At 41.6% G+C, this 12283-nt stretch overlaps 1 protein-coding gene across 10 annotated transcripts in view; it reads left to right on the top strand.

Annotated features, from left to right (window-relative positions):
• Positions 1 to 2: 2 nt before the first annotated feature.
• BOD1L1 (biorientation of chromosomes in cell division 1 like 1) overlaps positions 3 to 12283 on the top strand; it is a 59183-nt gene continuing 46902 nt past the window's right edge. For 9 of the 10 annotated variants that reach the window (XR_012434671.1, XR_012434670.1, XM_074039433.1 and 6 more), the window contains exons 1-2: positions 3 to 377; positions 7339 to 7463. Coding sequence is in view for 8 of the 10 variants with exons in the window: in XM_074039433.1 (XP_073895534.1) it covers positions 141 to 377; positions 7339 to 7463 (362 nt within the window). In the remaining 2 variants the exon portion in view is untranslated. Of the gene's footprint in view, positions 378 to 1391; positions 4012 to 7338; positions 7464 to 12283 lie in introns of those variants that run through there. The other variant, XM_015450176.4, reaches the window with a different exon arrangement.

Genomic DNA, 12283 nt, shown 5'->3' with positions numbered 1-12283 from the left:
TTACTTCCGGGGTTGCTCTGGATCCTCTGGTTCCGTAACAACATCCCGTTGGCTTCTCTCAGGCGGCGGGACCAGTGCAGCCGCCGCCTCCCAGGTGCGCCCGCCGGTCAGGGCCCTTGCCCTCCCCGGCACAGGCCGCCATGGCCACCAACCCACAGCCGCAGCCGCCTCCTCCAGCGCCGCCGCCTCCCCCGCCGCAGCCGCAGCCACCGCCGCCGCCGCCGGGCCCCGGGGCTGGCCCCGGCGCGGGCGGGGCGGGCGGCGCGGGTGCGGGCGCCGGGGACCCGCAGCTCGTGGCCATGATCGTGAACCACCTCAAGAGCCAAGGGCTCTTCGACCAGTTCCGCAGAGACTGCCTGGCCGACGTGGACACCAAGGTTCGGAGCCGCCGGGTTTGGGGGTCTGCGAGGGAAGGGGAGGACCCAAGGGCGCGCTTCTTTTGCAGTGGCTTCCTCTTGGAGCTGCAGCTGTGTGCCACACGCTGTGTAAAGCACAGCGTGTTCATTCGTTAGCATGTCCATTGGTTCGTTTTACCGACTAGTGTTTAAGTGCCTACTACGTGCCAGTCACGGTTTCGGCGCAGTGATTACGCCGGTCTGGTGAGCAAGACTAAGGCATTGTTCTTACAGGAACTGGTTTGGAAATAGTAGCGCTAACAGTGGCTAGTTTTGTATTCATTCTCATATCTGATGATTTTACTTTGTATCGAAGTTATGTTTGCCTTCTTTCTTGAAGGTTTCTGGGCGGTAAGGGCCATGAACCTTTATCCTTTGGAGAAATCACAAAATGGTAATTGAATCAAGTTATATGCAATATGCTTTGCTGGACATCGTGGGGCTGGGAGCGCCAAGATAAGGAGGCAAACCTGAGACAGGACTTTAGTATGGTTTCTAGCAGTGACTACCTGATTTAGGTAACTTAGGCCATGTCACCATTCTAAGGTAAGAAGGGACAGGAAGGTGGGGTAGAGAGAACCGAGTCATGCAGTGGAGAAAAGATGCAGGAGAGGTGACAGCAGATACTGAAGTGGAGAAAGGACAGGAAAGAGCAGATTCAGGAGAGTAATGTAGAGAAGGGAAAGGTCAGCAACGAGGTTCCCTGTCCAAAACGAGGGGCTGGAAAGGGGAAGGGATTTTGTACCAAATGTCAGAGTGAAAGGGAAATTAGCAGGAACAAGTAAACTTAGCTGGATTGGCAAAGAATTAGCCAAAGACACCAGGAAAGGGCAGTCAGTGAGGTGGTGGGAAAACCACAGTAGAGTCTAGATTTCTGGAAGCAGAAAGCATGTTGGAAAATTAACTGGTTTGCAGGGGTTGCTTTTGTCTGCTTGTTAAATCTGGTTGGGTCCATTGGATAGGAGTTTTGATGAAATGAGGGTTTCCTTTTTTTTTCTTTTTTCTTTCTTTTTTTTTTTTGAGACGGAGTCTCGTTCTGTCGCCAGACTGGAATGCAGTGGCGCGATCTCGGCTCACTGCAACCTCCGCCTCCCGGGTTCAAGCGACTCTCCTGTCTCAGCCTCCCAAGTAGCTGGGATTACAAGCGTGCGCCACCACGCCCCACTAATTTTTGTATTTTCAGTAGAAATGAGGTTTCACCATGTTGGCCAGGATGGTCTCCATCTCCTGACCTCGTGATTCGCCCAATAGGCGTGAGCCACCGCGCCGGCCGAGGGTTTTCTCATAGTATGTTTAGTTGTTGTGAGGAGCCTTGTTTCTTTGAGAAATGCATGTTTACAACATCCGCAGATTCTTCTAAATCTTTCAGGTAAACTACACACAGTTCCACTATCTCTTCTGGGGAAACTCTCTTGAATATCCTGGTACATCTTTCTTTATAAGGACTCATACTGGGCCCACTGTGTAAAATGTGTTTTTTCAGGATATTGGAGGTTTTGCACCACAGAGAATTCAATTCACTTGGGAGTGTTCATCTATTTAGAAAGTATGGTTTTTTTACTTTTGTCTTCAGGAATATGCACTACTACCTTTTAGAAATAATGCCTATTGCCTTTATTATTTTTGTTATTTAGTGGGAAAAGGTTAGACATGGCCAGGTAAATGTTACCAAATAAAGGTAGTTATTCGTATTCAACAAATAGAATTTTTACTTTGCTGTTCTCGGAAACCCATGAATCTGTGTGTTATCATTATGTATACAAATTAAAAATTGTAATGTACTGCTGCAATGTCTAAGGCTCAACTTTTTTATTATCCTATTCCCACAAAATGTTATTGGTATGTGTCTATAATATCCCTGCCAGATCCTTCAAAGTAAAGGATTAAAACCGTTTTTGGAGGGAAGGAGGGAAGCACAGTAGCGCTGATCATCTAATGAAAGTTAGGACCTTCTCTCGAGAAAAATGCACAAATAACACATTAAAACGCTGTTTTTCTGCTTGAAAATGGTCAGCTATAGACAATTTCATGAGAATCAATCTAATAATGTATACAGTTTCAGGGATCTCAGGAACCATGGAATAAGAACCCATTTTAATGTTCTTAGCCTCTTTTTTGAGGTCAAGAAATGAATGATATTGTTACAACAAAGCTCTTCCATTCCCAGACACAGTACTTGTTTATATGAACAAGTTTTCTCAGGGCACATGACTATAACAATTAGAAATAGGAATAGAATTGATGATCAACCCTGCTTCTAGTAATAAGACATATTCAGCCACAGATGTAGGAACTTTAAAAAGCGGTGGCTAATGCCTGTAATCCCAACACTTTGGGAGGCTGAGGCGGGCAGATCATTTGAGGTCAGGAGTTCAAGGCCAGCCTGACCAAAATGGTGAAACCCCATCTCTACTAAAAATACAAAAAAAAATTAGCCATGTGTGGTGGCGGGCACCTATAATCCCAGCTACTCGGGAGGCTGAGGCAGGAGAATTGCTTGAAGCCGGGAGACAGAGGTTGCAGTGAGCCAAGATTGCGCCACTGCACTCCAGCCTGGGAGACAGAGCAAGACTTGGTCTAAAAAAAGCAATATTTTAAAAAGCAACAATAATTTCTCAATACAGTTACAAATTCTATTTAATAATTATGAAAATTTCTAATATTTATGTTGCTTTGAGAAATTAGAACTGAAATGACACCCTCCTAGACAAAAAAGAACACTCAGTTATGGTTGAAGTTGTCGCTCAGATGCTAGCTTAAACTTGCCCACAAAATCTCTCTCTCTCTCCCCGCTTGCCACCAACATCTGTACCTGTTCCTGGTTATGTTACAGGTTATATTCTGGTGCTTCCTTCCCCCCATGACTCTCTCCTTCTCTTCCACTCCCTTAATTAGCAATTAGTAGATTTTAATTTGATTTAAAAGATTTGTTCTCGTTGAATACCATTTTATACTTCATTTTCTTACTTGGAAAAAAAAAGTTATTCCCCCCCTGCTTCCCAAAAAGCCAAAGTTTTTTTCATCAGAACATAACATTCATATCAATGTGATGAGTGGGCCAATGTAGAAGATTCCCTGTTCATGCAAAGAACCATCACTTTAATGGAATCCTTGAGTTTCATCTGCCACTTGAACCTCAAAGACTGACCTGCTTTCTGTCAAAAAGTCTTAACTTGTAGCATATAGAGTTATAGTGGATTATGTCAGTCACATACATATTTAAGAATCAAGACATTTGTTACCTGCCAGGTGCTATCTAAGAGCAAAACTGTCCAGTTTAGTGTTTAAACCAGGATGAGAAGTACTAAAGTCTGCTGCTACACCGGAAGACCATAGAACCCCCCTCCTAACTGTCCAGGGTCATTGATAGTCCTTAACCAGGAGAGAGATCTGACTGTAGCAGACCAAATCAACCCTTCCCACCCAAAGAAATGGTACCACGGGCAACCCTAAGCTCCAACTACTGCGAAGACAACTCCTCTATAGACTACCAGTTTCCAGATCTCTGGAGCAAGCTTAGTGGTTACAAAGCCATTCTGTCTCCTTTGCACTGATTAGCATCTGGAGAGTATGAGGAGGGATGATGAAGAGGCCCTTCAGGGAGTTCACCAACCAGGTAAATATGACACCTCTTTTTTCAAGTAACAAAGTCTGATTTTTTTGGACATTTTCTTAGTTATAAATGGCCCCTGGTCAATTTATTCACCCAACAAACATTCATTCAACAACTCTTATGTACCAGTCATTTTTTTAGGTGCCAGGGATACAACAGTGAACCAAACATCCCTCTGTTATGGAGCTTACATCCTAGTGGAAAACAAAATAGACAACAAATAATGTATGATAGATCTATGGAAAAAAGCAAGATGAGGCTAGATGGGCTTACTGTTTTATTTTGAGTAAGCTGTTCAGGGTAGGTTTCAATGCGATGATACGTGAGCCATCTGTGAAGGAATTGAAGGGGCAATGCAGCTGTCTGGGGCTTCAGCATTCCAAGAAGAAAGCATAGCAAGTATAGAAGACCTGAGACCCGCTAAGGGGAAAGTGACAAGAGGTGAGGTAGGTATGCCTTCACAGATCTGGCAGGTCTTGGGAGCCATCAGAAGAGTTTGGCTTTTACTCAAGCTCAGAACCCATTAGCAGGTTTTGAGCAAAAGAAGGACATGATCTGACTTCCATTTCAGATGGGTTGGCCATGTGTAATGGCTTCCCCTTTCATGCTAAGTTGTGATTTGAATGGGTCAGTGAATTACATGGTTACCCTATTTTTAGACTTACTTTGCTGTAGGTAAGGATAGAAGCATGAGGGCAGTTATTATAATTCAGATAGGAGATGAGAATGCCTTGGAACAGAATGGGGTCAGTATAGTTAGTCGGAAGTGGTCAGATTCTGGGAGTATTTTCATGCTAATGTTGAGAGAATTTGCTAATGGTTTGCAAGTGAAGTAGAAGACAAAGGGGGGACTCAAGGATAACTCCAAGGCTTTTCACCAAAGCACTGGAAAAGGAAGAAAGGGTATAAATATTTGTAATTGTGTGTGTGTGTGTATGTATGTATGTATATATGTACATGTGGGTCCATATATGTTGGTAGGAGAATACTTCTCAATGAATACTTAATATTTCTCTAGTCACTCAACTTTTTACTTAAAGGAGAACTTGAAAACAAGGAAAATTACATGCTGAGTAGTTCAAATTTGAACTTGTTACGGGAAGACTAGACTAGAATGCCAAATGCATTGTGATGTTAGAGCCTAATGAATATGTGTTAGATTTGAGAATACTGGAAAGAAGAATTAGGCTTTAGAATCATTGGGGAGAAAGAATTAGTTAAGAATTAGTTTTAGGGCTGGGTATGGTGGCTGACATCTATAATCCCAGCACTTTGGGAGGCCAAGGCAGATGGATCACTTCAGGTTAGGAGTTTGAGACCAACATGGCCAACAGAGCAAGACCTTGTCTCTACTAAAAATACAAAAATTAGCCAGGTGTGGTGGCACATGCCTGTAGTCCCAGCTAATCGGGAGCCTGAGGCACTAGAATCACTTAAACCCGGAAGGTGGAGGTTCCCGTGAGCCGAGATCACACCACTGCACTCCAGCATGCGCAACTGAGCAAGACTCTGCCAAAAAAAAAATTAATTTTAGTTCATATTGATTTTGGATAAATGGACAGGCAGGTGGGAAATGATCATGAAACTACCTTGTAGGATAGGAAATAAGTATCAGCAAAGGCCTGAAAATTGGGACTGATGTAAGGGCATCAGAGGGATAAAATCTTTATCATTCTGTGTTAGAGATGGTTACCCATTCAGCTAATGGACTGTATTTTAATTGCTCATTTGCCAAGCAGTGTGATACGCTATATGAAAACAAAGAGTAAGAGAGGTAGAGGAGGAGGCTTACACTTCAATGGAGGATAAATATGCCTTGCTCCCGAAAACACAATGTAGTACAAGAATTGCTCAAATGGTAAAATGTATAGAAAACAGTAGGAGCGTGGATGAAGAGCCCATAAGTGTCAAGATGATTTCACAGATTAGGGTGAGCTCTGGAAGGTGAGAAATTTGTCAGATGGACAACCAGAGGGAATGGTAGTTGTAGGATGGTAGGTGCAGAGATGAGAGTTTATCACTGGAGTATAAACTTTGAAGCTAAAAGGAGGCAAATGGCAGAAGGTGAGGCTGTACAGTGCTTGCTTAGTATCAGTCAGGAACACTCAAACTCATCCCCATTGAAAGCTATATAGAAGAAAGGTAGAAAGAACAGCAGTGGTGGGGGACAGCCTCTAGAAATGGAGTGCAGTCCTGAGTGTGTGGTCACATATTCCTTCCAGGCAGTGCCCCTTCAAGTAGAGATGATATAATATGTGTTCCCCTCCATGCTCGCCTCAGGGAGCACATCAAGGGTTCTTCTCGTACTCAGCACTGTCGACATTTGGGACTGGATAGTTCTTTTCCTGTCAGGGGATTATCCTGTGCATTGTAGGATATTCAGTAGCATCCTTACCCTTGACCCACTAGATGCCGATAGCGCTCTCATCAGTTGTAACAACCTAAAATGTCTCCAGACATTGCCAAGTGTCCCTTGGGGGATGGGACTGAAATCCTTCTTGGTAGAGAACCATTGCCTTACCTCAGATTTAATGCCTAGTTCAAGTAGTTGCCCCTCAGTAATTTCTCTTGGGTCTACGCCATTAGCTGGTTTCTGCCACCTCAGTACAGACTGTCCTCACTGTAGTTATTGCATGCTTTCCTAAAAGTATTTTGTGTCTGTTTACTCTTGCGCTGTAGGATGATTAACCATCAAAAAGCTTAGCTGTTTTATCACTCTGCCCATATGCGCAGTGGGCTCCCATTCTCTACCCCATAATTCCAAACTTCTTGTACAAGTACCCAAAGCCTTTTAGCACCTGGCCCCAACCTCTCTGTCTTAACCTCATTTCTCTGCTTTTTGTATTCTCTTCTGTAGCCAAATTGGACCACCGATTTGGGGGCTCACTAAATGCTCCTGGCCTCCAGTTCTCTCATCCACTTGTTCTTTGTTTACATTGACTGTATGAGCAAAGCCAGCCATTCCCATTCCCAGCTACCTTGTGCAATTGATTTTTCCAGCTCAAATGGCACATTTTTAATGAAGGCATGCTTCCTCAGATCTTCTCCCTTTTTTACTCCAAATCATCTAATAATAACACTTGTTTGTGTCTTATTTTCCAGTCCTCTGTCTATAAATAAGAGGTGTATCCTCCTTCTTTATATTCCTCATATCTCCTAACACCTTGTCTTACACAAAATCAGTAGTATTTGAATGAGTGTAAGTTGTCTTGAAGCAGAATTGTCAGAAACTGTGAAACTTTGTTGTCCCATGGTAAAAATAATTTTCTGAGAGGTGAATATTGATACTGTATAACATTGAAGATTTAACCTTTGTTTTTTTCTCTCTAGCCTGCCTATCAGAATCTGAGACAGCGTGTTGACAACTTTGTTGCAAATCACTTGGCAACTCACACATGGAGTCCCCATCTCAATAAGAACCAGCTAAGAAACAACATTAGACAACAAGTCCTCAAGTAAGTGTCAGAAATAAGAGTTCTGGGCAGGTTTTAAAATGTCCTAACCTACTTTGCCTGAAAGCGGAGAAATTACATACAAGTTTGTTCACCTAATGATGTTGACAATTTTACTTGATTTGGTGTGGCTATTTCCTGTGATGTAGCATATTTTGGATTTGGGTCTAATCACTTCACATTTTCTTATACATTTTAACAGTCTGATTGTTCCTGTAGACCTTTGGAAATATTTGAAAGAAGGAAATAACAATATGACTTTCTAAAAAATCTAGATGTAATATTAACAGATGATATACACAGTTGCCTTCACAACTATTTTCTTGACCCTAAGAGAGCAAGCAGGCTTTATTATTCTTATTTTACAAATAAAGACATTAAAGATTACTGAAATTAAAATATTTTCTCTTGATTTGAGGCCATGTCTTCTTTTAATACAGTGCCCCCATCTTTTGCATTTGACTATGACTTTTAACTGCTACTTATGGATGATATAGCTCCCCACCTCCCCTCAAAGTGTTGGACCTGTCAGAGCCATTTTGAGTGAACATAAGGTAATGAGAATTAGAAGAACTCGAATATTTGGAGCATCCTTAGAAAACTAGATTTACAGTCTTCTACTTTTTTTTTTTTTTAAACGAAACAAAACAAAAAAGGGTCTCATTCTGTTCCCCAGGCTGGAATGCGGTGGCATGATGATAGCTTATTTCTGCCTCAGTCTCCTGGGCTCAAGCAGACCTCCCAACGTCATCATCCTGAGCACCTGCCACCATGCCCAGCTTCTCGTTGTATTTTTTTGTAGAGACGGTGTCTCATTATGTTGCCCAGACTGGTCTCCAACTCAGGCTCAAGGGATCTTCTCTCCTTGGCTTCTAAAAGTGCTGGGATTCCAGGCATGGGCCACCTCGCCTGGCCACTACTTGTTCTTGAATGTAAATATTTGCAAAGACAAGAAAGCCTTCTACCCCTGCTGTACCCCTCAAAAAAAGGGTGACTAAGTTATTTAGAGAGCATCCAGTCTCCCTGACTTGACAAGTATTTATGTTCAAGTACATCTTTGAGAATGAAGTGTAGCTTTTAAACAGTTCAACCAATCTGTTTTATACCTGCCACCTGTTAATTTCCTTTTGTCCCATAGGAACCTCTGGAAAGCCTATCTAGTCTGATAGTTTAACCAACAGGAAGTCCCACAAATCAAAATTCACACCCTGACTAAAAGACAAACCTATTTAGCCACAGGTAATACTAGAAACCAGGAGCCTAGGGGCTCAGACAGTGTCTCCTTGTGCATAAGAGAAGAGGGAAATTCACAATAGCTTTTTTGTCTACATTTTAAAGGATGTCAGAGGAACCTGTAAAAGAGTCTAGGTGAGATCAAAAGATGCCATTAGAAGGCTGCATAATAATACCTGGTAGGAAAAGGTCAAAGCTGTTTCTAGAAAAAGTAGAAACAAAAGAGATCTGTTGGGTGACAGGCCTGCTGCCTGTGTTTCCACAAAGGCCTTCAAAGAGAACAGTGACCAAAATAACTTAGAACTGGGGGATAAGGGAGTGGAGGTAGGGTAGAGCACCCCTTCACACACACTTATACAGAGCTCTACTGATTACTTTCATTCAATGATTTGCATAGCCACCTCCCTGTTCACAAATGATCGCATTGCTTTAAAAGCGTATTTTTTGGGAGTCTGGCATTCTTTTTTTTCATATATTGACACTCAGATTGAAGGCAAACTTCTTAGAATTGCGTTTACTTTTATAGCGTACAAAATCTATAAGGTAAGGGAGCAGTCATTGTGTTCTTTTATTTAAGTGAGCTAAGTCTTACACATGTGAAAATTAAGTGACATGCGCATCCGTGTGAAGAGACCACCAAACAGGCTTTATGTGAGCAAGCTTTTTAATCACCTGGGTGCAGGCGGGCTGAGTCCGAAAAGGGAGTCAGCGAAGGCAGATAAGGGTGTGGCCATTTTATAGGATTTGGGTAGGTAAAGGAAAATTATAGTCAAAGGGGGGTTGTTCTCTGGCGGGCAGGAGTGGAGGTTACAAGGTGCTCAGTGGGGGAGCTTTTTGAGCCAGGAAAAGGACTTTCACAAGGTAATGTCATCACTTAAGGCAAAGACTGGCCATTTTCACTTCTTTTGTGGTGGAATGTCATCAGTTAAGGCGGGGCAGGGCATTTGCACTTCTTTTGTGATTCTTCAGTTACTTCAGGCCATATGGGAGTATACGTGCAAGTCACAGGGAATACAATGGCTTGGCTTGGGCTCCGAGGCCTGACATTAAGCACTTAAAATTACTGCTGTACCAGTAAGACATTGTGATCACAAAATCATGTTTGGTGCGAGGTAAGGAGTTCTTGTGGCTGTGTCAGTGATTAAATGCTGGAGCAATTTGCCTATGAGTAATGAGGAATCTCTTTTTCTGGAGCCATTTTGAAAGAGGGAAGACAGCTGCCTTCTCTTGGATAATTTAGGCATTGCTTTTCCTGGGACATTTGTAAATTTTCTTCTATCTGTATTTATTTTTTTAAATAAACTATTTTCATTTAATATCCATTAGTAACATTTTATGATACTGATAATAACATTTTAAAGCTTCCTTAAAGAGATTATTTAGTTGTGTTCAATCTGAAGGTATAGGGGTGGACTAGCCCCTGTAAATAAATATAATTTCAAACAGTTTTTCGTACGTATGCTTTGAGACATACTCACTTGACTCCATTAGGTTGAGCTATCTGCACTTGCCATTTTTGTAAGACAAAAATGGTCTAATATCAGCAATTTCAGATGGTTCAACTTAATAGCTGATCTGCTGACTCAGTAGGAGGGAAAATTTTATTCTACTTAAGCTTTTATTTGTACAACAGAATCTGAAAATCCTAGATAACTGAATAATGATCTTAGCTAAACATAATTTGAAAAGAAGACAAGGAAGTAACTTTAACCAGAAAACTGCCAGCTGTTGGCATTTTGACTTTGCCCTTGAACGAGGGCTGTAGCTTCTCCCCACTTGGGTGAGGCAGTTATGGCCGCTACGTGCAGTATGATCATTAGTACTGGACTCCATTTTTCTGTAAGATACCAGAGCTGACCTCTGTGTGAGAAAGGACTAAAGTAGAAGTGTTTTGTTTGTTTGCAGGACAAGAGGCTAGAACATAGGCAGACAGAAAGAGACTGAAGCAAAAATTTGGGAGTGGATTGTTTTAATTTTTTTTTTGTACTTTTTTTTCTTTTTCTTTTTCTTTTTGAGACAGAGTCTCGCTCTGTTGCCAGGGTGGAGTGCAGTGGTGCCATCTCGACTCACTGCAATCTCTGCCTTCTGGGTTCCAGCGATTCTCCTGCCTCAGCCTCCCAAGTAGCTGGGATTGCAGGCACAGCCAGCTAATTTTTGTATTTTTAGTAGAGATGGGGTTTCACCATGTTGGCCAGAATGGTCTGGATCTCCTGACCTTGTGATCTGCCCACCTCGGCCTCCCAGAGTGCTGGGATTACAGGCATGAGCCACCATGCCCGGCCCTTTTTGTACCTTTTTACTTGTACCCTAAAACCTTTTTTAAGATTGCTTTTTCTTATTTCTTTTCTACCTACTACATTTTAAATACACCTCTAAGATGTAACAATGTTTGCAAGATTTGCATTTTTTTTTAATCTTAGAACTTTAAAAAGCAGGTAACCTACTTAGTGCCGAATTGGCTCATTTTTCTCTATGGCCCACATAAGTAGAATTATAGTTTCACAAGGCGACAAGGTGCCTCCAGAAATGAAAAACTAATCCATCCTGCACTCCAGATGGAACTACACTCAAAAATAGCATTTGTAAAGTGTAAGGAAAGATGGCTCCTCATCCATTCCATAGAGAGAAATTGAGGCTTAGAAGCTAGAAATGATTAGCACTTTGATCTTCCAGCCCTATCCCGGGTACCTTGACTTGTCCACTTCTTTTTTAGGAAGAAAAGATTTAAGTGTGTTTCTTAAAATAAATTCATGTTCTCTTATTTACTGAGATGCCTTTGTGCAGAAGCACATTTCATAGATAGTTGTCCTCATCTCTCTTTTGTCTCTTGTATATGATATTTCTTTAACTCCATGTACCTTTCTTCCCCTTCTCTTCTGTAGAAATCAAGACTTGGCTCAAATGTCTTCTCCTTTATGAAGCACTCCTAAATTATCTTGGACATATCTAATAATTTCTTATTCCTCTAATAAGCAAATAATTTCTTATTCCTCTCTTTTCCTGTAGTACATGATGTGTACTAGTGCCTGTCATCTCATGTCTTAATTGTGTATACATCCCCATCCAGAACAGGGACCAGGTCAGTTTGTAGCTGTCAGTGGCCAGCATAGTACCTGTTATATAGAAGACACTTATAATTGTTGAATGAATGAATCATCCAGTTTTTATAGCAGGAAGATAATAGAAAGCCAGAAGTCTTGTTTCTCCAAATATTTTCTCTAAAGTTTTCCTTCTTTTATTTTGTAATTTGATGAAATTATATTTTGTGTGTGTGTTGTTTGTTGTTTTTCTGTGGACTCTAATGCTTATAAAAAGCTTACATTTTTTTCTGTTAAAAAAAAAGTTATGGAGACCATAGGTTTGTTTTATCCCCAGAACTCAGCTTTTTAATGAGCTTATTCCTATATGCCATGAGCAGAGCAGGGGTGAGATAAGCATCACTTCTATACTGGACCCTAGGTAGTGTACTGTGTCTAGTTCTAAGGGTGTTTTGTTTTGTCTGTTTCAGTATTTGCACTAGTGAAACAGTAGTAGAACAGTTTACAGACTTTTATAGTATGGTATATCTAAAGCTAGTATAGCATGAAATT

Source organism: Macaca fascicularis, chromosome 5, assembly GCF_037993035.2.
Source record: "Macaca fascicularis isolate 582-1 chromosome 5, T2T-MFA8v1.1".
In the NCBI taxonomy this organism is placed as follows: domain Eukaryota; kingdom Metazoa; phylum Chordata; class Mammalia; order Primates; family Cercopithecidae; genus Macaca; species Macaca fascicularis.
The sequence above is the reverse complement of the archived record's forward strand: the minus strand, read 5'-3'. Positions and strand labels throughout refer to the sequence as shown.